This window comes from Lissotriton vulgaris, chromosome 10 (genome assembly GCF_964263255.1).
Source record: "Lissotriton vulgaris chromosome 10, aLisVul1.2, whole genome shotgun sequence".
NCBI lineage: Eukaryota > Metazoa > Chordata > Amphibia > Caudata > Salamandridae > Lissotriton > Lissotriton vulgaris.
In genome coordinates this window covers 859,810,576-859,836,780 of record NC_141698.1, presented here as the reverse complement: position 1 = coordinate 859,836,780, position 26,205 = coordinate 859,810,576, and the positions used below count along the sequence as shown (strand labels likewise).

The 26,205-nt window shown below is 42.1% G+C and overlaps 1 protein-coding gene across 2 annotated transcripts in view; it reads left to right on the top strand.

Annotated features, from left to right (window-relative positions):
• The window catches only part of NMT2 (N-myristoyltransferase 2), a 273,658-nt gene that overhangs the window by 34,691 nt on the left and 212,762 nt on the right, over positions 1 to 26,205 (top strand). For both annotated transcript variants that reach the window (XR_015300715.1, XM_086941816.1), the window contains exon 2: positions 706 to 841. Coding sequence is in view for 1 of the 2 variants with exons in the window: in XM_086941816.1 (XP_086797942.1) it covers positions 706 to 841 (136 nt within the window). In the remaining variant the exon portion in view is untranslated. The remainder of the gene's footprint in view (positions 1 to 705; positions 842 to 26,205) is intronic.

The following is a 26,205-nucleotide window of genomic DNA, read 5'->3' as shown; positions in this document are numbered from 1 at the left end:
AGTGCTGGCTGTTCTGAGCCCAATAACACCCTTATCGTTTGGCTTCCTAGACGAGTTAAAATGAAACCAAATTGCAAACTGTATTTTTCCTATTAAACTGATGGGCTTTACCTATGATCAAATGTAATATATATGGAGTAAGTAGCTAAAAAAAATTCAAATTTGTCCTGTATGTAAAGAAGAAAGGATGGAGCATAGGACTGTGTGCGCGTGCACGGGCTGCTTTGTTAAACTGGCTATGCATTCATTTGTGCGACATAATTAATCTGAACTACTCTTGTGGTAGCGGCTAACAACATAAATAATTCCTCATGGTAGGGACAGGGTTGTTATGAATTACCTAGGGGGTGATAAGTGTTTGGTGCAGAGTATTGAATTGTGAGTTATGAGTGCAGTTCTACCCCTGCTAATATACTGGCATGGACTGCTTCTTAAGAGAAAGTTAAAATCATACATTTATGGTTCATATAAGACATTAAAAACCGTACTTGAAAATATGCAGTTTTTTACAGTAATCACAGTATGCCCTGGTGTTATGTTAGACTTCATTTAGCCACAATATTGCGTATGACTTTTTTTAAGTAGCGCCACATTACTTTGTTTTTAAGTTGAGGCATATTATTCATGATGCTCCAAAATAAATATTTATTTTATTTTTGTTGAGTGGTAGTACACTTTATTCACTCGTTTTTATTTCCTCCCCAGAAGTCCTGCAGGTGATTTGGGAGCCAAAAAGAAAAAAAAGAAACAGAAGCGGAAAAAAGAAAAGCCAATTTCTGGAGGCACAAAGTCCGATTCTGCATCTGACTCTCAGGATATTAAACTGGACCAGCCTTCCAAAGTAAGTGTCGCCTTTAATTGCATCATTCAGGATTTCAGTTGGAAGACAGATTGATGCTTTAGTCTTGATTGTGCGACGTTAATTCCAGTATGTCCTCGGTATGAATAGTGTTGCATGCAACAGGAATCTGGTGAAATTATGTATCTCACTAAACCATGTGCTTGGGTGTGAGCAATCCTAAATCTCGGCAGGGTGCATGTGTTGCTAGGGGCGTTGGAGTATCTTGGAAAACTTGCAAATCCCTACACATTTCGCATCACGTCACACATACATGGCACAAAGAACAATTTGTTTCATTTTGAAGTTGCTTTTCATTTGCAGTGCATTATACTGGTTACACACACAGTCTCTCACACCCCCCCCACAACTCTGTTGTGGTCCAAGCATTTTATTTAAGTGCTCAATGACTAATTTCGGCTTGTCGGGTTCGTGGATCACAACTTATTTATTTATTTATTTTTTGCTATTTTTAAAGCGCGCAAATACCCATACGGGTGTCTCGGCGCTGTTGCTCAAGGAACTCTAACTCTATGAGGATGGTTAAACAGAGGAGAAAAGCCATGTCTTGAGGCTCTTTCGGAATTTAATGAGGGTGGGGGCAGTTTTGATATGCAGTGGGAGGGTATTCCATAACTTGGCAGTAGCTGTAGTGAAGCACCTGTCTCCCCAAGTCGCTTTTTTTGTCCGAGGGATCGACAGCATGCAAGTAGTTGAGGATCGAAGTGTTCTGCGGTGCTCCAGAGGATGAAGAGCTATTTTTAGGAACTTAGGCCCTGGAAAATTTAGGGTCTTGTAAGCTATACAAAGAGCCTTAAATTTTATTCGGCTTCTGATTGGAAGCCAGTGGAGTTCTTTGAGACGGTGGGATACTGAGGTGAATTTGGGGATTGAAAGTAAAATTCTTGCAGCCGCGTTCTGGACAGTTTGGAATTTATTAAGGACTCCTTCCTGCGCGTTGAGAAGCAAGGAATTGCAGTAGTCCGTTTTTGAGAACACAAGAGTACTAATGAGAGTTTTGCCCGCTGATTGAGGAAGATATGGGAGAAGTTTCTTAATTCTTTTGAGTATAAAGAATGCAGATGATGTCACAGTATTGGCGTGTTGATGGAAGGTCAGTTTGTTATCAAAGATAACTCCTAAGTTACGGACCTTAGTCACCGGTTCGGGGGGGGATCCCAACTCCGGTGGCCACCATTGTGGGGACCATGCTGGTTTCAAGCTCCCGAATGTCATCACCTCCGTTTTATCAGAGTTAAGTTTGAGGCAATTTGATGACATCCAGGAGCTTATTGCCTTCATACCCTCCCGGAAATTGGCTGCCACACTCGTTCCGTTGTCATGTACCGATAGCACTAATTGCGTGTCATCGGCATATGTGGTCAATGCAATGCCGTAAGATTTTATCACCCTCGCCAAGTCCGATACATAGATATTAAAAAGCGTCGGACTTAGCGAGGAACCTTGTGGGACTCCGCAGGGGAGAGAAAAGGTCTGGGAGGTGTAGTTACCCATTTTGACAATCTGTGGCCGATTGGCGAGAAATGAGGCAATCAGGTCTTTGGCCGTTCCTCCTATTCCCAGGGCTGCGACACGGTCGATCAGAGTGATATGATCGCTATTGGTCTGATTGATCTGAGTGCTATTTCCGTATTATTTCTACAGTTTGGATATTTGACACGGGTGTACTCCTGCCATGGGCATCAACGTCTACTAGGTGGAAGAAGTTGCTTTCGTACAGCAACATATATATTAATTCCACAGAATGGTTGACCCTCTCCATTTTTCCTTGACTGGGGAACATGCTCTCATTTAAAGCAGCTGGGGAAGCTTTGCCAACAAAATGTTTCTACAGATTTTCTCAAATAACAAATGTGCTTCAGAGGTCCGTGTGAATCGCGGATTATTGGCTTAACTCAGCTCGACAAAACTAGTATTAATAAATGTTGTCTTTTATGCTTCAAAGCTATTATAATATGGTAGTAACTGTTACATGAGAACATTTCACTGTACGGTGTCTGTTTCTTATTACTGGCCACCTATTGAACTTAGGGGTCTATTAGGATGGCGGGCAGACTCCAGTCCACCCGCCACCCTAGTTGTGCTGGGACCGGCCGCCAGTGGTGCTGCGGTCCCGCATCGCCAATTAGGATGCGACCGCCACCCTAGCGGTCGCATCCCCCTTATATTGCATTGTGGCAGGCGGTGCTGTATGCAGCACCCGCCACAATGCAGTATGTGCATGTTGTGCATTGGCATGCACATCGTGACAGGCAGTGCCTGCCACCTTGTGTATGCCAATGTTGGGGGGTACTATGGGTCCCCCCAAGTGCAGCCCCACACCCTCCTGGGGGCCCGCAACGGGCCCCAAAAGGAAACACTGAATTCCTTTCCATGGGGTAGTCTCCGTCATGGAAAGGCATTACACTGCCACCATCGTAATATGGATGGCGGTGCCTGCAAGGCACTGCCACCATATTGCATGCCTTTTTCACCCGGGAGGCAATCATGACTATTGCCTAACTGCAGAAAAGAGGCAGACTGTCTTTCAGCCCGCCCGGTACTCCCCGCCATGCTAATGTGGCAGGGTTAAAAGGCCGTCCGACCCGGTGTTTTGGCGGCCGGGGTGGCGATCCGCCCACCATCCTAATAGACCCCTAAGACAGGTAGCCTTTAATATAAAAATGACATACATGCCTAACTATAGCAGTCAACATCATTGAGATTTTTTTTGTAGCTACTTAAAAATGAAGTGCACATTATAGGTTCTTTGTGAACATAAAAAGACGATATTTTTGTTTTGTTTATAAGGTGCACTTAAGAAGGAAGAAATTCAGACAGTATTGTGGAATTGCAACCTTCATATGTGTAGTATAGGACACCATCTCATGCATCCGTATATTGCATAACATCTAAGATGGGCTCATTTTTTGGAGTACTCCAGGGATTCTTTGTGAATCTCTTTACCTTTTGTACAATTGCTCTAATCGTAGGCGAGGTATAAGAATCGGGTCTAGAATTCTGAAGATGCTATACCACTTAAGGTGCATGAAGCCTGATCCTCTCTGCCTAAGGTGCATGAAGCCTGATCCTCTCTGCCTCCTTTCACGTAGGCTCAATGAGCCATATTGGGACATGGGAATGTGGTCTCAGGTCCCATATGAGCTGCAAATACAGCTGCATAAGGGTGCAGAAAGATCCAATGAAAGATAATTGATTTTTGTGACTTCATATTTTTTTCCTGTAAGAATGAGTAGATAGGACACTGCTTCTTATTTAATTTCTCTCACGACAATTACTGTAAAAGAGAAATTTAAAAGTTGGAAGAAGCATTCAACCTGCACACAACAGTAGTTGTGTGATGTGGAAATAGTTTGCTGCGCATGCCCCACATTTTCCATCCTTGGGCAAAGTGAAATATTATTCTCCTTTACTCTGGCAGAGTGGCAATATATATATAATTATATTTATTTTACAAACATTGGTACACCTGTACATTGTTCTTTACACATGGACATGCCGGTCGGGCACATTGCAATACATTTTGTCCATCACATTCAATTTTACATTTCTTCAGTCTTTCTCATGGGCTTCCTTTTATGCAACATCCTTCGGTTAGAATTCACCCCGTTTCTTCTCTATACGCCTCCCTTGCAGACCAAATCTTTCCCCATTTTTCCAGGCACCCTCTACTCTGGTACACAGCTTTCTCCGCCAGCTGGCACCAGTTCAGGTCGTTTCCCCTATCTTTATTCCTTGGAGGGTCAGTGCTTCCCCAATTTCTAGCAATATTTCTTTTAGCCACACCTGCCAGCAATATCAACCATGTTTTGGTGTGAGTGGGCTAATTGATTTTTCCCGTCACCCCCAATATGTGCCATCTTGTGTCTATTGGTTCCCGCTGCCACACCCTCAGGATAATATCTTTTATTCCATCAGAGCTCCAAAAAGCTGTGGTCGCTGCACTCATCCTGTATAAAATTGATTATTGCAATGGGCTTTTTCTCAGAATGCAATCATGGTATCTTAACAAGTTGCAGGTCCTCTAAAATGCAGCAGCGCGCCTGCTACTTGCTATTCGAAAACATCAGTCAGTGACCCATGCTCTTCCATCTCTGCACTGGCTACCAGTTAAAAGACAAATCTAATTCAAATCCCTCTGTATTGCCTTTAAAGCACTACATGGGCTAGGCATTACTTTGCACAGAGCTTCAGATAGTACATCCCAGAGAGGTAGTTGCTGTCAATGGCCTCTTCCAATCTGGTTATTCCTAGGGCTAAAACTGCCTCCGGGGGGTGGGGGAAGCAGCAATCTTATCTGGCAATCTGCAAACTTTAAAAAACGTGATTTTCAACAACTAGCCTAAACGCACTAATCGAACGTCCATTCTCTGGTTAGCCATTTCAGCAGTAACGCCACGCCTAGATACCCCCGGGTATTGTGTCATAAATCTTACTTTCATTTCACTACCTTCGCCATAACACGGGTTACCCTTGTCCAGTACCGAAGCAGTTTAAGGCAAGCCCAAATCTTGTAAAAGAAAGTGCCCTTCTCCGCACACCCCCTGGTGCAGTGGTCTGTATCACTGTATCAACCCAGCCGATGTTGGAGCGTCTAGGGCTGTATGACCTATGTAAGATCCGGAGCTGAACCAATCTGAACCATGACCTTCTAGCAATCTCCCTAGGGCTCTGCAATGCTTCCCTCCAGTCCTCCTCTTCTAGGAGTCCGATGTCTGATTCCCACGCTTCCGTCAAGGGGACCAAGGGGTCCGGGAAGTTATTCATGATTTTGGGGTAGGTGAGGGACACCGCTTTGTCTATCATCGGGTCTAGCAACAGCCTGTCCTCCAATGGGGAGTATTCCGGTAGCACAGCCCCTTCTATTATGTGACTCTGTAGAGCATGTCTGAGCTGTAGATAGCAAAATCTCTCTGACAGCGCTATTTGGTATTTGGCTTGCAACTTTTCAAATTTAAGCATAGAACCATTTTTTCTGTATGTCACCCAGTCGCTCTATACCTATTTATGAAAATCTTTCAGTTGCCCAACTTCCCACAGCATATTGCTGTCCCAGAGCGGGGTTTGTTCTCTCAATTTTCCATCCGACCCTAGTCTTTTCGTGGCATCCCACCACACTCACTGTGTGTGTGTGTGTGTGTGTGTGTGGTGGAAAGGATTCCCTCTCATTCTTGCAAATAAAGGGCAGACTGCCAGCCACATTTCCCCATGGCCGATCTATCTACCGGGTACGCCGGTTCTGATACTGTGGAGAAGACCTAATCATTGACATGGATGAGCTGCGATGCCACATAGCAGACCCTAATGCCAGGGACTGCTACCTCCACTCCCCTTCTCCCATAGACTCCCAATTGCAATTTTTAAGTGCTATGCGCGGGGCTCCTCCTTCCCATAGTAGACTCCGAAGCTCCCCATCAATTGACTTGAAGAATGAACTGTGGATCTGATACAGAGTGTTTTGTAGAACATACAACAGGCGTGAGAGTGCTATCATTTTGAATAGCATCGCCCTGCCCATTAATGAAACTGGAAGCGCCCACATCCTCTCAGTCTCTCCAGCTGCGAATTTAGGTTCCGGGCCATAGTCATTTTCAGACCTAATGATATGTATTCCTAGTTATTTCAATTTGTACTTCCTCTCCAGTGCCACACAGGCCAAGGTAAGGGGCGGCAGCTCCGCCTCAGTGGGAACACTAGTGATTTCTCACAATTGTATTTGGTAGTCAGAGTAGCTGGCAAAGAATCGAAATATATGAATGAGTCTGTGTATCGTTTTCCTCGGTCTTCGAGCATAGAGTAGCACATTGTCCGCGTACAAGGAGATATGCTTCTCCCATTCACCTCCAATGTTAATACCGTAGACCATAGGGTCATTGCGTACCCACTCTGTAAGCAGTTCCACCCCCTTCACAAAAAATCAAAGGGGAGAGAGTGCGCCCTTGACGTGTCACTCTATGTAACTTGAAGAGTTTGGATATTGTCCTGTTTATCCTTACCCTTGCTAGTGGGTCATTACACTGTAAGGCAATCCACACTCTAAATCGTGACCCGAAGCCCATCCTATCTAGTACCATGAAGAGGTATGGCCATTCTATACTGTCGAATGACATTCTGTCATCTAGTGCCAGCACCGTCGCTGCCTCCCTCCAGTCTCTGCACTGTTTCGTGCATAACTCCAACTAATCTTCGGAGATTTAGTCTGGTACTTCTGTGTGGTATGAAGCGTGATTGGTGAGGGTGGATTATTGTCGATATTATCGGTTGTATCCTATTTGCTAGGGCCTTCCCTAGTACCTTAGCGTTGGAATTAATTGGCGATATGGGCCTGAAGGAACTGCACTGCTCCGGGGGTTTTCCCCCTTTGGGTTTTACCGCTATGGTCGCCAAATCTTCCGGTAGTTCCCCATCTTCTAGTGCAGTGTGGAACATGTTTAACATTGGTTGAGCTATCTCATCTCCAAAGAGTGCCAATATGTTTTGCTTGAGGTGCTCTAAAGTGTGTATTCTTTGCATATTTAGTAATGTGTTTTTCATAATTGCCCTGTCCACATATGACAGTAATTCTTCACCTTCCAGCCGCAAAAGTAGTAGTTTTTGAAAGCAAGTTAATTTTTTCAGGAATCCGTACCACTGTTATACTGGAAAAGAGAGTACAAGCAGTCATCTGCTCTTCATGAATGTGTTGATAGAAAGGAAAGCAGTAGCACTGCATTAGCCCTACGGATGCAGGAGTATTTTCCTCATAGAAAATGTTTCAAACTAATAAGGTTCTAATAATTTATTACAACCTATCAAAATGCATTACTAGCTTCAGCACTGAGCAAGAAGCTCCCAGCTGCCTCTCAGTAATAAAAAGTGAGATAAGCTGAAAAAAGCAATAGAAGCGTTGCCACAGACCATGAGAATAAACCAAGCACAGTTATTTAACTATCACCCACTTTTTAGTAAATGGGAATATTTTAATGAGGGCTTATTTAAATTGTTACATTTACGGTGTGTGTGCAGAAATACAGATAATCCATATGGTTGGTTTCAGCCCTTTGATTCTTCATCCAACCTGTTGTAAAAGCTGGATACTGGTCTAGGTGGTGAGTTGAGCGATCGTGTAATTATTATGATTATTATTATGTTTCTTATATAGCGCCAGAATCGACCCCCGAAGGGGTATCTCCGCGCTTGCCTTGGGAACCCGTCCTGGCTTTTCCCTGTGAGATAGCCCCTAAAGGGCATCCCCAAGGTGAAAGCCAGGCATCCCGCCGCGGGGGGGTGCAGTTGTGGAGATTAAGCAAGCTTAATGCCCAGAGTTGCAGAGTGTGAACCCATGATTAGGTCAGGCACCGAAGCGAGAATTATCGAGTCCATGGACATTTGAGCTCAAGACCCTGCCGCGTCGGGAATTGAACCCTGGTCCCGGGTCTGACCTCTGCTTCAGGGTCTGCCTGCTCATGAAGTCTATATAATTTTTCGACACTCTGAGAATTGCATAGGCTTCCTATGGAGTACACTTTAAAATGTCTCTTTCGCTCACACACAAAATGAGGAGTCTAAGGTAGTTGGTATCCATTAGTCCTACACCCCAGGTTGTACCATACGCTCTTCAATTGCCAGTTGCCAGAATAAAAAGAAGTGACCTAGAAGATATTAGTTTTAGTATTTGCAACCTAGGTCGTGAAAAACCCGCTGATCAGGTTCAGGAGAATTCAGAACAGTCTTTAAGGAAGTTAAAAACATTCCTTCTGCTAATCTGTCAGTTCTTTGCACAGCTCCGTCAACTGCTTTTGTGTTTTTTGTTCTGTAGCACATTTCTTATTTGTTCTGTTAGTGTTTCAGTGCCATAAAGTACTTTTTAAATATAGCATTAATACTTGATAGGTGATCATATCCATAATAATGTGGATCAAGTGCTGTGGGTTAACATTGGAGTGGGATCCATTCTTTCCAAGTGACTGAGTTTTTTGACATACGCTTCTGGGGGGCGTATTACTACTGAGAGCTCGCAGAAACACAGTTCATCAGTGATGAAAAGGAATTGCACCATGTCTCAGAATGTTTTTTTTTTTTTTTTTACCACTGCATGTTTTCTTCATAGGTCTTTAAAGGATTTGCAGTATTTAATTTGGGGTAGTGGTCTGCATCCAGGGCCTACGCAGCTCTAGAAAAATATCAAATTCTTATTCTCCATAATCACAAAGGTCTACCAAGAGTCCCTTTCTCTGCCATCAAGGCATGGCCCAACAACAAATTTATGGAGATCGGTAGATCTCTGACCACTCAGGAGAAAAGCGGACTGTTTCAAGCAAAGGAAAATGAAGGTCCATGGGGTGTGCTTGTGAGCTGTGCTCTGATCATGTGTGGATACTCTGGTTAGAGGCATGATCATTATGGTGAAAATGTAATACCAGGCACAGGCAAGTTTGATATACCTCTAAGACTTGATTAGAAGGGAATATTTTATGGTCTCATCTGATGAACAACTCACCAGGTGTAAGTGTCTGATCATAACCGCTAAATCTGTGTATTCTCTACCACCCATCTGAAGGGGCCACAAGATCTCTCCAGCTTGGGACCCTTAGTGAGCTAGGTCCATCTTCATTTTCCCCATTGTAAAGCAAATGCCCCAAAGTGGGTCTGTTGGACTGTTTGTGTTTGTGTGTGTGTGTGTGTGTGGGGGTGGGTGGGGGGGTGTTACAAGTTCAGGCTTGATTTTGCCTATCTGCCTCCCCCTTTCTCCCTTCACCCCTAGCCCACTCTTAGGGAGGTGTTGAACCTGGAACACACTAACTTTCATTTCCGCTTAGTTTGTTTCTATTTGGCTTGAGAAGCAGTATCTGTGCAATCCTTGATTTCAACTTCTTCCCCTGTAATAAATGCTATGGCGACCATAGGCAGATCTCGACAGGACTGTTAAGTGTGGACTTGTGTGTAATTAACTTCAAGGTTGCCTACTTATTTTTTGCTAGGGTAGTCCAGTTTTAGTGCTGTGTTCCCCCATGAATTCAATTCCGTCCCACAGGTCTGCGCCAAGCTGATAGTGGTGTCCAAATTTTGTTACATTGAGCTGCAATGTCACTTGTATTAAGGTTTAGTTTTATAGGGTATTCGCTCCTAAGGAATCCGGTCGCTCCCTACAGAAAATTCTTCCAGTACCTCTAGTTTTGCAAGTTTTCAGATCCTTCAACTCCTAGCGATCTTATGATTCTTGCTTAAAAGGCAGTATTTCTTTCTGATGCTACCTCTGTTTGGGGGACCAGCAAGTTGAAGGGCTTTGTTTTATTATGAACGTTACACAATATTTTAAAAGGATTCTTTGTTCTTGCACATCTTTTCTAGGTTTTCGGTAAATATGTAAAGAGGTGATCCATATCTCTTTTCCTGCATTCTCTGGCTATGAAGAGATGGTATAACTGATGTGTTGGTCAGATCTTCATCCCACATGACTGCTCTTGTTCTGTGTGATTTGTCTTAAAGACCTTGATTGTCTGCTGGATGATGTCTAGAGTATTTAAAGTTTGCTGATCACCTTAATTTATGTTTTCGCATACATGTGATGAGAGCCTTTGGCTTCCATCACTTTCCAGGACCTTAAAAGTCCTCTGCAGGGTTGGCCGCATTGTTCACCCGGCATGATCTCTGCAAGCACCACAGGAGAGAGTGCTGCATGTGTAATGCCTTTCACTCTTTAAATGAGTCTGTGACGGGGGTAAGTTTGAATGTTGTGAGTAACTATTTAAATGACTCGGTTTCCTCAATAATACCTTCTATCTTTGTCCTCCTTTTTGTCTTGTGTGTTGTTGGGACTAGGTGGTGTGTAAAGTTTAGGGTGTGAAAATATATATCATAAAAACATCAGTTTAAAAAAGAAATTCATAGAATCAAAATGTGCAGCTTACATGGAGATCTCCCTACAAAATATCAGCGTGCAGCTACGCTCCGTATGGAGTCCGTCTACCAAACTAAAGCCTGTTTACCAAATTAAACGAAGACAAAGACTGATGGGAACAGTTTGTCTGGATTTACATTTGGTCAAACAGTTTTTAGGAAATGTTTCTATAATATTTAAATGTTGGACATTAGTACTAGAAGTGTTTTTGCAATCAGTTTTTTCAGTGTGTATTTTCAGAAGAAACGTATGAGCAACAGAGCTTTTGACTGCACATACCTCTGGCTGCCAGTGACATTCTTAACTCACTGCTGTGCACGAGCATTTTATTTTTGGAATCCTTGGTTGGCAGAAGCAGGGGGACAAAGAGCCCAGGAAGGAGATGAACAATCTCTGGAATATAATTGAGATTCGTGCTATGGGTGTGTTGAGAAGTATGGTATGATGAAGGTGTTTGTGAGGTTGTGTGGGCTTTTTTTTATTTTCCACGTTTTCCAACAATTTAGGTGATGGATATCCTTTGACCAGGGAGAATTCTAGCATTTGGGTCAGTGCTTGCCTCCTTTCCTGAACAGAACCACAGGGCCTTCTAAAAACAATATTTGTCTCGTAAAATGAAAAATGTACATATTTTTTGCTGGCTGTACTGGATTTCCTTCATCTAATTTTCATTGGTAGTCCATAGAAGAATAACAAATTGGTGAAACGTACACTTCTGGTGTCTCCTCTGCCTAAAACAGGCAGAATTCATATCCTGAGGCTAAATAAGACTTTAATAATTCTCCACACTTCTGAGGATTCATTCGCCTTTGTTCCAGGCTAAGTTCAGGTTTGTACTTTTTTGGTAGAACCTTCCAAGTTTTATCCAGAGCTTTGATCTGGTAAGCTATTTGGACTAAGAACAATACAAAAGCATTAGCCCTCACAAACCTGATTATCCATAATATGCAAACCACAAGGGTTTAGTTTTAAAAAGGACAATGCAAATAAAATAGACACACTAATGTATTCTGAGGGGTTCCACTGGCACGGTTTCCTGAGGTTGACTGAATTCTGTGAAAAGCTGACCAGTGGATTTGTCCAGCAACAAAATAGGACTAACTGTGCCCAGGGTCGGGCTGGCCTATTGGACAATTAATCTGTGTTTGACGGGCAGTTGTGACTTGTCAGTGCATTGACCTTTTTTTTTGGCTGTTTGTGGGCCTGTTTTATGGTTTGCTGGTCCAGTTTTTATTGTTGATTTCCCAGCTATTAGGCAATCATTTATTTTTATTTATCAAGTTTTATATAGCACAAATTAGACCCTGGAAGTGTATCAGAGCGCTTTACAAATGGTACAGCAACTAGAAAGCAAGATATATTAGAAACATGTGTGATTAGCTGACAGGAAACCTAAATGTTGTCAATACTCGTTCTAGATCAGGAAGGTACCCAAGAGTGCGTAAACCCTCCGCACGTAGTGTCAAGTGCAGATCCTGATTGGTGAATAGCTAAATCAAGCGTTGGGATTTGGGTAAAGTTTTGTTCATTCAAAGCAGTTGGACTTCTTTTTTGAAGGAAGTGCTTGAAGGGTTCATTCTGATTTCCAGGGACATTGCCTGCAGCAAGCTCAATTCATGCAGTCTTCCATATCTTGCACCAAACACTTACAGAGCATCTCTTCACAAGTCCAAAACAGACTCCGTTTCCAAAAATGGGCCATTTTTAGATCTCACATATGAAGCACTTGTGCTGTCTCTTCAAGACCTACTGTATTCAGAATATGGGCATGAAGCTTTGCCCTCTTTTCTTCTATCTTTTTAATTCGCTGATGTCCCTGCCCTTTGTAAATTGTGGCTTTTCATTGGTCAACCGGCATAGTAGTCCCTCCTTAGTACTGCCTTTTTCTCTTCTTGTAACCTTCCATGAGGACACCCCCTGTTATGTGGTGTCACTCGTTCTTTTTTTTAATTACAGCCTCAGAGCACTATTTTCTCAAATTACTTTCTCCTGCCTGCTGGCAGGACTCGCCCTCCCAAAAGGCTTTTTTATTTTTCTTATGTAACTAGCACAGCACACCTCGGCTAGAATAATGGCGGCCGCGCCTTTCCTTTGTTAGTTACGAACGCCGAACGTGTCCCCCCGGCCTTTTTTCCTATTTATTTACTTTTGAAGCCTTCTGGGCACCCACGCTTTAGCTTAAGATGTTTAAAGCTAAAGTGTGTGTGCCGCCATTGTAACAAAAGTAAATTAATAGAAAAGTAAACCTTCAACTGCCAATATTTTTTCAATATTTTTTACTTTTGTTACAATGATGGCACCCGCGCTTTAGTTTTAAACATCTTAAGCTAAAGCGCAGGTACCATGAGTGCTTCAAAAGTAAAGAAATGGACAGCTACTTATTTTTTTCGATTTCTTTACTTTTGAAGCATTCTGGGCAACCGTACTATAGCTTAGGATGTTTAAAGCTAAAGCGCGGGTGCCACGATTAATTTGCAATACAGTAGCTCTTGAATGACAAAATTTGAGCTATTGGTGTTGCATTATTATTAGCAACCCAGGTAGCTCAAACTTTCTGTAATGTGAGACCTATTGCATTCCAATGCTTGTTTTGTTTAGCTTTCCAATTCACGAATGCGGGCCAGTTTAATTTTGGTGCCTCAGTCTATTATCTGTCCCAGCCCAAACCCGGCTATGCCTTAGCTCTACTTGCCTTTCAAATGCGCTAACCTGTTCAGAAATAAGTTTACTCTATATCCCAGCAGTCTGCAGTGTAGCAGATTGTGAAGCAAATTATGGCTATCCCAGCTTGGGCAGGAATACTGCATCGATGCTCCACACAGAATTCAAGATTAATATAGTTCTCTAATTCCCGATGCGGAGACTGGCTGGGTCTTTGAAAGTAGGCATTAAGGGGGTTTCTTTCACAAAAGCCACTGCTCTAGGTTCTCTCTAATTTTTCAGGCAAGTTCATATCCAGAACTTGCACCAGATTTAAACCTGTATTTTGGAATAGAAATAAAACTATGTGAAAACAGCCATGTTACAGCTCAAAACTGATCAGTTCTGCTTGGATATAGAACTAGAATTTTGTAATAGAAGACCATAACATTACACGTTTTGTAGCCATGGTCTCCTAATATAGCATTCCTTAATAAGTCTAGTTCTATATCTAAGCACAATTGCAGTTCTTCAGGGCAAGTACCTATGCCTCCTTGGTTGACGCTCTTCATTCTCTGCCTGTTTTGGTTAATTATATGTTTGTTATTTAGAAAAAATGAATTGACCTTGTATACACAACTGTTATTCATATTACTACAAATAAGTTTTCTAAATTTATTGACTACAATATATTTTATATTTAAACTCCCTGTCCCCTTTCTTCCCCCTTTACTTTCTCTTTTCCCGATGTTTATACCGTTGTATGACCTAGGAGTTATGCACCTTCAATAATATAGGAGGTTTTGGTTTATGACCACTTATAACAAGCAATTCGTATTACCTCCAATATGTTTCTCAGCTTCTGATAGGTTATAGATGTGTAAACCCTTGAAAGATTCTTGTTTTCAATAAAGCTTTTGCACTTAAAACAAGCATTAGCGAAGCCAGTGGGTCTCACCTTTATAACGCAAGTGGCAAGCTGTTGGCTCTGACAAAGTTTATCTGTAAAGTTTTGTTTAGGAAAAGGAAAAAACGTTCCAAATTACTGGGGAAAAGCAAACCTCTTATGATCAACATTTGTTCACTCAAGAACCTCTGAACAGAATAACAAATAAAAAAGGAATCCTCTGAATGTAAAGGGTAACACTTCCTAATGCCTAATTTACTTTCCTACAGGATTCAGTCATTTGCCTCTCTGCACTAGCACAGGGAGCGGATTTATTGGCCTCCAGGACTCCAGCTGATTGAGTGTAGCAGGTGACCCTTGCCCCAACACTATGAAAACCTTTGTGTCTTTGTGTGTAACTTTTCCACAGTATGTGGAATGCAGGAGATTAAACCACCCTTAAAGTATGCTCTTCAGCCACACCCAATCAAAAATATGGCTCTTCCTGTTCTTTTGCAGACAGGTTGGGAGTTGTGGGGAGAAGCACAGCACGGGTTATGTGATGGGTGAAGCAGCACAAGAGGAAGAGGGAGGTGGCAAACACATGCACTCTGGTGGAGTGCTGAATGATAGAAAAAGTTACTTAAGTGTGGGCAGTGGATGGATAGAAGTCATCCAATCAAAAAGACTTTAAAGAGTCTAAGCTCCTGGGGAGGGAAAACCCATCAAGCCATTGAAAAAGAAGCAAGCAGTGAGTGACTTTGGAGCCAACCAATGGTAATCAATGGGTGGTTTCAAATCCCTCTAAACCTACAATCGATTTTTTTGCAACCAGAAACCTTGGGCTGTTTGGTAGGCTCAACCTAAAAAGTGGTTGTCAAGAAGCCCACAGCTCGGCGAAATAGCAGTTTCACAAGCAGAATTAATAAATGCTTCAACACAGGCACTCTGTGTCCTCCATACCTCACAGGGGACAGTTCCCATCTCTGCTTTCTCGTCACAATTCCTGCTTTTCAGGCCTCTTCTCTGCCTAACTGAAGCTGGTGGGATAGTTCAGGTGGTAAATCTGTCCTCTGCTAGAATGCACCTGTGCAAACGGTACACCACATGTCAGATTCTCAGCATCAAACAAACATTCATCCATCCTGGGATGATAACATGAGTGCCATAAAGTACAACTGCTGTGCAGTACAAGCGGAAGATTCCTGTCAATGTAAGCTATACTTTTAGTATAAAAAGAAAAGGATTTGTCATTTGTGCCCTGCCCCGGTGCTGCAATATAATTTGCAGCCACATGTGCAGTTCACTCACAGTTCACTTCAGGGCAGGGAGGTAAAGCGGAGCCTCTGATAAAACTGGAACATTCTGAACCACTGGATTTACTGTGCCACAGCACATTGGGATCAAGAGCTCCAATATTTCGCTGCACGTTCTATAGGGATTGATGCACTGCATACTTCTAAAAGGGTTTACTTAATAGGCCAGTACACAGCATTGTGCCCAAGAGCTCAAATATGCAGCATTAAACTGCACAGTTCTGGAAAGGTTGACTTATTGGGCAAGGACACATGATGGAATTGTACAACTTGAACATGTTCGGCTTCAGTGCAATGTTCTAGACCAATCCACTCACTACCCAGAACATTACACTGCTGCAGTACCTTGACTAGGTTCTGGATGGCCAGCTTGCAGGGCCAGTGAACCAGATTCACTGTGGTTCTAGACTAACTTACATATTCAGATTCAGTGCTGCACCTAGAATCCTTCACTTCTTATTCTGAAAGGCCGTTTCCAGAGTCTACCTTCAGCTTGAAGAACCCATGCCACAGAGGGTTCAGAAGTCCCCTCCCACCACCCCCCAAGTCCATTTAATCATTCCAGACTGTGCTTCTGCACATTAACCAACTAGAACCTTCTAGAGCAGGCAGCCCCTTCACCCTGGCTGCACTTACAGCAGAACAAACCACTACCTAGTACATAACCTGACTCAACATACAGCTCAGAACACAACCTGAAACTAGCAGCATGGTGTATACGTACCACAGCATAATGAAGCATTTATCCTAGGTATTTTATAAAGCACGAATCTGCTACAAAGAGCTGCCAGTCGCTTTTACACAGAGAACATTTTATTGCAGTAGCGCATCTCAAACTCGAGGCGCTTGCATTACAACGGTATTATGCATGTGTGTGGTGTGTTTGCACACAGGTAGTTATATGTCAGTGGGTCTACAATAATTGGGATGCAGGAATGTGTATTAAAAATAAACTGCCACAGCACACTATGCAGTTGCAGAATTTACATTATACATTTATGTTGCAGTACAATTAAATTTCAGCCAGGGTGGTGTTTTTTTCAGCTGAATCACACTGTCCAAGTACATATTATATCACGTAAACAGCAAACTAACTTGGTAAGCAGTGCAGTCTCCAAACATCTAAAATCATGTGTTGAAAAATTCAACAGCTGAAAAATTGAAGCAAAGGCCAAGTTTTACACAGTGGTCAATAAGGCGAATAACTGCGTCTAAGAGCTTCTGAATGAAGCAGATACAGGACATAAGCAAGTATCGTCACACAGGTTGCTACACTGGTTGAGCAGAAATGATTTCCACAATTAAGATCTAGCCACTGACTCATATTCTACACCAGCGCAAATCGAAATAAAAAGAGTACAGATTCATTTTTTAAAGGCACAGATGTCACCCCTTTGAGTTGGGCTGCACACAAACTGATGCTGCAAGTGACAACTAAATAAATACATAAACATTTTTCCTCCACATATCCTGCAGCTACTGGTGTCCCAATTTGACCTTTTCCTGTAAAAAAAAAAAAAATACAAACCAGAACCCTGGTAGGCTATTCATTTAAATTAATTTGTGGGTATGAAAACAAAACAAACCTCCTCGATCATGATAGCAAAAAAATATTTAACCTATTTGTGTAGCCGGGAGCTGGCCACAAGGAGTGCTTCACATAAAACTGTAACATGGCATATATGAAAACCTAAAGAGGTACAGGTTCCAACTAACTATAATGTGGTACAATATTCTGGTACAATTTAAAAATATAAAAACACTAGACCATCAAAGTGGGCGTAATGTTATATAGAAAATCGATACTGACCAACCCTGTTTGTTGTCCCTTCTATAATAGCGAAAAATGAAGGGAAGGGTTTACCGGGTGTAGCTCGACAGCCCTAGAAGTACTACATTGTGGCAGTTGGTCCGTCAGCCGATATTTGTGTCTCTACTGAAGGATGGAGGTACTGTTTTTCCATTCCATTAGCTCAAACTTGGGAGAGGTGAAGGTTGTCAGTGAATTTAATCGCCATACCAATCAAGTTGGGAAAGCTGTTAAGAAAGTTGAGGCGGCAATAGAGGGCCTGCAGTGATTCATGAACAAACCTGGCTTCAAGACCACCTCCTCAGTCAACGGTACTTTCAAGTCAGCGGTGGGAAGCATCCTTCCCTATGGAGTGGAACTGTGAAACCTTCCTAAGGAAGCCATGGACGTCATGAACACCCAAAGGAGATCCAGGAGGAACATCTACAGAATCTACAAGCATTGTTATGTGCTGGAAAGAACAAGTAACTCCAGTCCTAGAATTTTTAAGGACGGACATCAAGAGAAACTGGTCAGATGGAAAGCAAAGACATCTTGTAACCAGGATGGTTAATTTTCTACCCATAGCAAGAAGGAACAATTGGTGGTCGGAATGAGAAAGGAATGTAGGTACAGAGAGCCTGAACTGTGGCTGGCACTTGAATTATGTACTCAGAGGTTACTTGGGAGCCTACCTTGAAACCAAGAATGACAAAATAGGAGTACAGGTACCGTTTGAACTTAGACAATAGTTTGTCTCTTCACTTTACATCTATAAGAATGTTTTTAGAGGAGTGACATTTTTTTATTAACAGAGCGAAGTCATGCTTCAACAGAATGACTGACCGTTTAGTAATGCCTGTAAACAAGAAACGAGAAAACAATCTTCATTAGTTCAACTGTCACCAATCTTATGTAGATTTTATGACTCATTTGGTCAATTTAAATGGTATAGACTATTACTGCGAATGAGAAAAAATACTAATGTAAGTGAGAAAGCATACTAAATCATGGCTGGTCACTTCTTTTGTGTGCTTAATTTGTATATGTAGTTTGGTAGTCCTTGAAGCTTTTACTCATGACTTTAACCTCAACACTCCTAATGGGTCCATTAGGTTAGATTTTACTCGTGTTTAATACTGCAACAGAGAAAGATCCATCGGAGGACCATCGCCACTGAGGTGTAGTGAGGGGGGAGGTATAGGAGTTCCAACTCTTCGCTAACCAATGTGAGCCATTAACTGGTAGACAATTCTCAAATTGGTAATCTGGTTTAGGTAAATCCCTCAAGACCATGCTATAGAAATAAAGTATGGCAATTGATAGACCAAACCTCCTGAAGACGTTTAGTCCAACCGGAATCATGCAAACTAAACTAAAAGCTCTGCCATGGCTACACAGAAAAAGAGCAAAAAAAACTGATGCTTTGAAAATAATCTATGACCGTCCCGATTATACATTTATAATTTAGCACAGCTTTTGTAAAATAACATGAGCTATGGTAAAACTCAGACAAATTTAGAGAATTTTGTTATTGTATTAAAGATCGAAAATCAATCCATATAAGTAACATATTAAGAAGTTCAGTCATAAACCTAACAGTTCAAAATATAAAATCGCACATCTAGTTAATGTAATCTATTCCTAAATAAAGAATCCATAAGAGGATGGTTTTTCGGTTAGCAATAAAACCTCTACCACCAACAAAGCAGGCAGTTGGTTCTCGAGGGTTGTCTAGACATTGGCAAAGAGATCAAGTTCAAGTACACCGGGGGCAAAGTCCATGGGTAAGGGGCAATGGGGAATGGAGCATAAATCAGGAAAGTTCAAGTCTGATATTTCACCAAACTGCTCCAAATCTTCTGACAGGCAAGTTCATCAGCAAGGGCAAAAAAGCAACAGGCATAACAGAAATTGTTCAGTGGGCACGTTGGAGCCAAAGAAAAATGTCATAGGACAGCCTGAGCTTAAACGTAAGTTCTCCTCAAAAGGCACAAAAAGGGCATAAAAATGTGAATGCAGCAGTGTGGTACTCCTCCTGTGCATCATGGTTAAATAGTTCATATATGTCCTTGAGACATCAATGTCCAGTCCAGAATGGTCTGATTGTTCTTCCGTCATTCCAGCTACAAATTGTTACTCCAGCATAATTTCCCACAGAAGTCATGAGAAACAAATGTCCTTCCATCCTCGCAGGTAAATTGATGAAGAGCTTGTTTATCTTGTTATATTTTATGGATATAGGGAAAAAATCAGCTGCCTACCATTCCCACACAAGGAGTTGTCTTTGTTATCATAAGGAATGTCTCCTGAACCAGGAACAAAAAAAATCCGCATTTGAGAAACCTATCAATTCCATTACACAAACCTTTAAAATAATGCAGCCTGAGATGAAAAACATCTTAACATTTTTAACTTCAACATTTAATCTTTAAGTAAAAGACACTAGAACAGGGGTATAAGGCAAGAATGACTGCACTTTATCCAATTTTTTACGGTCCAGTTATTTGTTGTGGGTGCCAGGAACCTGAAGTCATATACCCCTAGACTCCCAAGGGCGATACCCAAAACGCTTATGCAATACAACACAATGGTTCAACACCCCACGTAATACACAGTGACAGTGGTAGTCTAACAATCATCAAAGAATCAAATCAGTAGGACTTAAAGTTTTCTTTCTTGTTTTTATTCAAAATCTCCATGCAAAACGTAGCCAATGCGTTTCGTCCGAAGGACTTCTTCAGGGCTACAACAAACAAATATACAAAAATACACCTATTATACAAAACTATTTACAATTAAAACACAGGTTTGTGATACATCATAATTACAACAACATGGTGTACACACCACTTGGTCCTTAAACTTGATTGCCCTACTGAAAGGATTTACAATTGAGCCTCTATAAATCACAGAAGAAAAGTGAAGAAGAGATTCTAAAACACGCAAAGGAATGGTATAGTCCCACAATGTATAAGACATATGATATCTTTTGGATTTGAAGGGAGAATTAAAATACCGATAAAGAAAGGGGGAATCATTTCCATATTCTGTATTCAGTCTAAGCTTCACTCATGATTAAAATAATGAGTCCTGGACCTCATCTTACCAAAAGATATTGAGGACGTTTGTCAGTAGTTTTTTTTCTCTCTCAAGACTTTTTGTGTTCAGAGCTTCAAATATGCGTGGCATTAGTAGCCTATTTTAAAAGAGGTACAATATTTGTATTGTTATAATCCACATATTTCATCTCTGTTGATTTCAGTATAAATGTCAGTACAAAAAGGGGCATTCACAACAGCTGTATCAAATTCAGAAACTAGCTGGAAAAACTTTGGCTAAGGTTCCTGAACTGAAATACAAAAGAGGACTCACCCGCATCAATCACATAGTGGTAGAAAAAACTCTACAATAGATCATACATTGAATAGCGAAGCAGCCTTGCCACAGGTGTGTCAATTTAAAATACTCCCCCACATAGTGACCATTTCCCTCAATCTATCCGGATAGTGTGTAAGACAGACCAGCTGTGTCCATCAGACAATATAATCTCTGCCACAGTAACCTATCATTGAAAATGTTTAAAATGGCATCTCCTGGAGAAAGTGAAGCTGATGGCATAGGTTTACCTCTGTGCTGGAACCATTGAGGTCGTAAAAATAGAATCGGAAAGGCAGGAAAAAGCAAAAATAGAAGTGGGTGAGTGAGTAAAGGCATGGGTAATCTTAAATGATACACTGATGACAAAATTAGCATTTAAAAAACAACCACTCATAAGAAGTGTAAACAGAGCCAACAAAAATGTGAGGTTTATGAAGGCAAGTCTGATACAACAGAGAGCTACAAAATCTAAAATTATAAGAGAAATGAGAAGTGGCAAATGAGTTAAACCAAGGGAAGAGGCAGGATGAAACCATACTATGAAATTTAAGAACGCAATACAAGAACAACTGTTGGAGATAAGTAAGAAGCTACCATGAGGATCTGTGGAACAAGTTTCTTCTATCCAGTAAACAGCTGAACAGTAAAAAAAATATATATATTCTGGCAGCTGGTGAATGGCTTGTCATCTGAAAAGGCCAGACAGCACTACAGAGGGATTGATGCAGTTTTATGGGCAGCTTATATTCGTGCCATGTATGCAGAGACAGACAGCACTAGGGAAAGTGCGCTTGCTAAAGCCGAAACAAAAGAATGTCCTATCACCGCAATTAATGGCGACCAAGTAAATCTTAACAAGCATAAGGTTTCGATAAATCTTCATGATGCTGAGACTTCAGTAGTAGATCCAGAACATGATGATTTTAAAGAAATTCATACCAGAAGACGCAGTAGGCCCGAATGGAATCCCCAACACATTATTTAAAGTAGGTCCATTACTTTGCACCGCTTTTTAGGTCTCGCCCTGGCGAAAGCGCGTTCTCGCCGCGAGAACTATAGTAGTCGGCTCAGGCGACAACAAGTGGAGACAAGAGATGGCCACGCGTAGCATTTTGCAATGGGATTAGGTCGCACGCGTGAGCTTCTGCCATAGACAGCATGGCAGAAAGAATCGGATCAAGACGCGCGCCTCGTGAACAGTTCACGTGACTGACTTTGGAATGCTTTAGGTTTCGGTTTTAGTCGGCGTGCGTGGGAAGGGCAGCGGGGAGCAGGGGGAGTCTGCAGAGGGACAAGAGATGGCCACACACAGCATTGAGAAGCATGGCAGAGGCAGATTCCGACGTGCGCCTTGGGATTGGGTCGCTCGCTTGAGCTTGTACCTTAGACATCTTACGACGCGCGCCTTGTAGGTTTCTGTTTCGTTTGTACTCAACGACGAGCAGCAACCGAGGCGGCGGAAGGGCTGGGGAAGGGGTAAGGCTTGTTTAAAATTGTAGCTTTCTACCCGCGCGTTGTTTTCTGCGTTTGCTGCTTCTTTTATTCCGAGGAGTTTTCACGAGCGCTTTTTAAGTTGTAGCTTTCTACCCGCTCGTTGTTTTTGGCCTCGGTGTCCTTACCCCGCCCACCGCTTCTCACTCTACGTAGGGATCCCTCAACCCCTAGTGGATTTCTTGCACTGTGCCCCTCAATCGCCGCCTATCTCTTGCACTGCACAGTGCCTCAAAACAAGTTACGTCTTCACCTCCTGCACACTACCTCACTATCACCTAGCTCTGCCCTTACCTCATGCATAGTGCTGCGCATATATCGGTAAACACGTGGCACCCCTTACCTCTAACAGTACCCTTGCCATGGCAGAAACAACGTGCACCCCCCTTGGTACAATAAAAAAGGTGCTCCCCAAACTCTCACATAGCGCCCCCTCTGGTGTAGTTAAGCAAGGCGTGCCATTAAGCCAGCTGTCCCCGCCTACCTCACGCATTGTGCTATTAAACCAGGCCCTTCCATACGTTTTGCAGGAAACCAGCTGGCTCCTGCTCCCCGCCATAGTTGTGTGTCCCGGGCATGGGCCCAGCTCCCACGTGCTAAAGCCGCACTGCTTTTAGGCATTACCTTATGAACACCCGCCATTTATTCTTTGATGTACCCGATGACAAAAGGGCATCACTATTTACATATAAACAAAGCCTCCGTGCAGTAACACAACCAGTACTTGGCCTGAGGCGTGAAAAAGTGGACAGAAACTGTTATTTTTCTTCACATCTGCCTCCCGCGTGCTCTTTCATGCAAATCACTGTTGCAACCACAAACATCGGCATGTCCGATTTACTTACACAGAGCAAGTACAGTAATGACTGCAGTGGTGGAAACTTTCATTGCATACACAAAGTAGGTCCATCACGGCAGGGCTTTAAAAGGGATGAAAAAACTGGGGGAGGGGTGTCTCTCAAAGGGGCGTGGGCAGTGTAATAAAGGGCGTGGCTCAAAAACACGTAAGCTAAAAATCTGTGCTTAGCATAGTGTGCCGGCCGACTTGTATTTTGCTCTTTCTGTCATTGCATCCAGGTATATGATAAAACAAGTAATATAATACCTACATCAAGTCAGAACTATTGGCTTTGTCAATGGGGACAGTCTTAGCCACGTGGGGTAGCCGCTGCTTATCACAACCAGACGTGGCATTCTATCCAAAGGTGAGGAGGGGGAGGCTGTCGCCACTTTCTCCTTCACGAACGGACACACCACAGCTTCAAAGGAGCCTCCTTTCCTGCATCAAACAAAACTTTCCCCGCTCAGCGCTTTTCCAAGACCAAAGCCCCGTCTCTTACGCTGACTTCACATTTCTCTGTCGTGGGTAATGCAGTGTCACAGCTCTGATGTGCCTTCTCACATGCAACTATTTAATGGAAAGGGTCGGGCCTAGGGTGCAGTTTCACTGTAATGGTACACAGGGGCAGGCATTTCTTTTAATTGCCCCATCCCTTCATACAGCGTTACAACTCTTCCCAGACTCGAATGCATTTTTTTTCCTTTATTTCTTGCTACCCGTTGTGTATGTAAGGTGCTAAAAATACATGCAATGTGAAAAGAAATACTGTCTGCTTAAAAACAGGCATTCAGTGAATCGCTGCCTCAGATACATAGCAGTTTTGTTGCTTCTTGAGGTCCTCGTAAATGAAAAACACAACTTTGACGTGGAGAAAAAAATTGTACTTTCCTTCTAAATTCGACCATATGGCTTCTTTAAGCAGACTTAATTTGGTAAATGTACAGAGTGATGCAGAAACAGTAACAAATCTGCTTCTGCTTGTTTTATTTATTTATCAGTTTTCACTTTTATATAGCGCAAACTTTACCCGCAGGTATAAGAGCGCTTTAAATCTGCATGCTTATAACAGGCAAGACTAGCACTCTATATTACTGCCAACTTTGCTTAGCATAAGCAACAGCTAACCATTCACAAACAATGTTTATATACCAATTGCAAATTAAAGAAAAAAAATGAATGCAAAGCATTGTCATTTACAATGCCAGTAACTCAAACTTTAATGCTGCGAGACCTATTGCATTGCAAATGCTTGTTAATTCTCTTTATCACGCTATCCGATTTCTAGATTTATGGAAAGCCAACCTCTTTCAATCCATCTAGAAGAGCATCAACCCCGCCTTACCATCCAACTATAGGCCTATCGCTTTAATCAACGTCAAAGCTTATAACATGAATACATATAGGATTCAGAGCAGGCATTGGGACACGAATGAATCTAACGGCGCAAACTCTCTTAGCAGAGAAGGCCAAAGATAGGAAATCATGACTATTCTTATGTTTGGTAGACCTAAAGTATGCTTTTGATAGCGTTCCTTGAGGACGTTTATGGTCAAAACTGGAAGAATGAGGCCTTCCAAGAAGCCTATTGAGGACAATCTTGAAACTACACACAAAAACCTGAGCACGAGTCAAAAGTGGAAATGGTAGCAGAGTTGCAAATAAAATTGTCACAAAGAATGTCCCTAAGTTGGTTTAACTTATATCTTGCAAACATTGTAGGCGCCCTCCCACAAGATAACCGCCACCCGCCAATCTTGGCTTCAGAGAAACTAGTATGCCTCCAATATGTGGACAATATTTTTCAATTCAAAATATCTTAATTCGAATATAGAATATCCATAGAGCACAATAAAAAACAATTCATACATAGCAACATAATCCAAGCAAAAAGGTACAACACATTTATAACTGACTAAAATGGGCCACGGTTAACAGGATATATCGTGTGTTAAAAATCGATAGGGTGCGTTTAACAACAATACAATAATATACAGTTCTAACGACCATCATTGGGCACACATAGTTCTGCGTGATAGTACGGCTGACTTTAGGAAAGATCCAACCTGAAAAAATTAATTCGGCTTCCACCAGTTAAAGCACTTCCCTTTAGGTTGCCCTGAAGTCGGAAATGGCGCGTTTTTTTAAAGAAAGGTATCAAAAATCCTTTTGTGAATTTAGAATAAAAATTACAAGAGACTAACAAGTGCAACATTGTTTGGTTACTGTGTGTGTTGCAATGGCAGGGCAATGCATCAAGATCGATATTATTGCCCAGAGGAAAGCGTAGTAAATATTTCATAGTGCCTGCCCGTAAGCGAAATAGCATCCCTCTTTCCCAGTGTCCTATAGGTTTTAAAAGGTATCCGGGAGGCAAGTGAGAACAGTCCTCTATGGACATATACCTTACAACTGAGGTTTTCTTGATCTCTCTCTGGTATCTTTAATCTCTATTCTTTTTATACAGTGCCTATTGTATCACCATTTTGTTTGTTGACTCGGATTGAATTGGGTTTAAAAAGATGAACAGGTGGTTCACGTTCTTCAGGCTGTCTTTTACGGCGGCGAGCCATGGTATGTCCCCCACCCCCTCTCACATCTAAGGCAGTCATTTTATTATATCTCTGGTGAGAGTTGCCGCACTGTTTTTCCAAATTGCAACCCAGAACAATGCTGGGTTGCAATTAGCAAATCCCAGAATTGTGTTAATACTTTGTGACAGCTTGCTTCTGCTGTGTGCCACGTGATTGGACCAGGAGCCATTTGTAGCGTAAACTAACCCAAGATAAGAAAGTGCAAGTGCTTTGTAAAGTATCCGAATTAACAGTGATTTTATTAATAGGGCGCTTTTTCGGACCACAAGCCATTAAAAACGATTTTTTAAAATTAGTCCTTAAATCTAAAAAAGGCCATAAAATTTACAAAACTTAATCCTAAAATGCGTAGGGCGTTTGGGGTACGTGCCATTAAATCCGCATCATCAGCATACAATAAGGCGGGGAGTATATTACCATTTATTCTCGGGTCATCATGGGTGAGTTTTACTAGTGAGTCATGTAAGTCATTAATATATATACGATAAAAAGAAGGGGTGCAAAAACTCACCCCAGTTTAACGCCTTTATC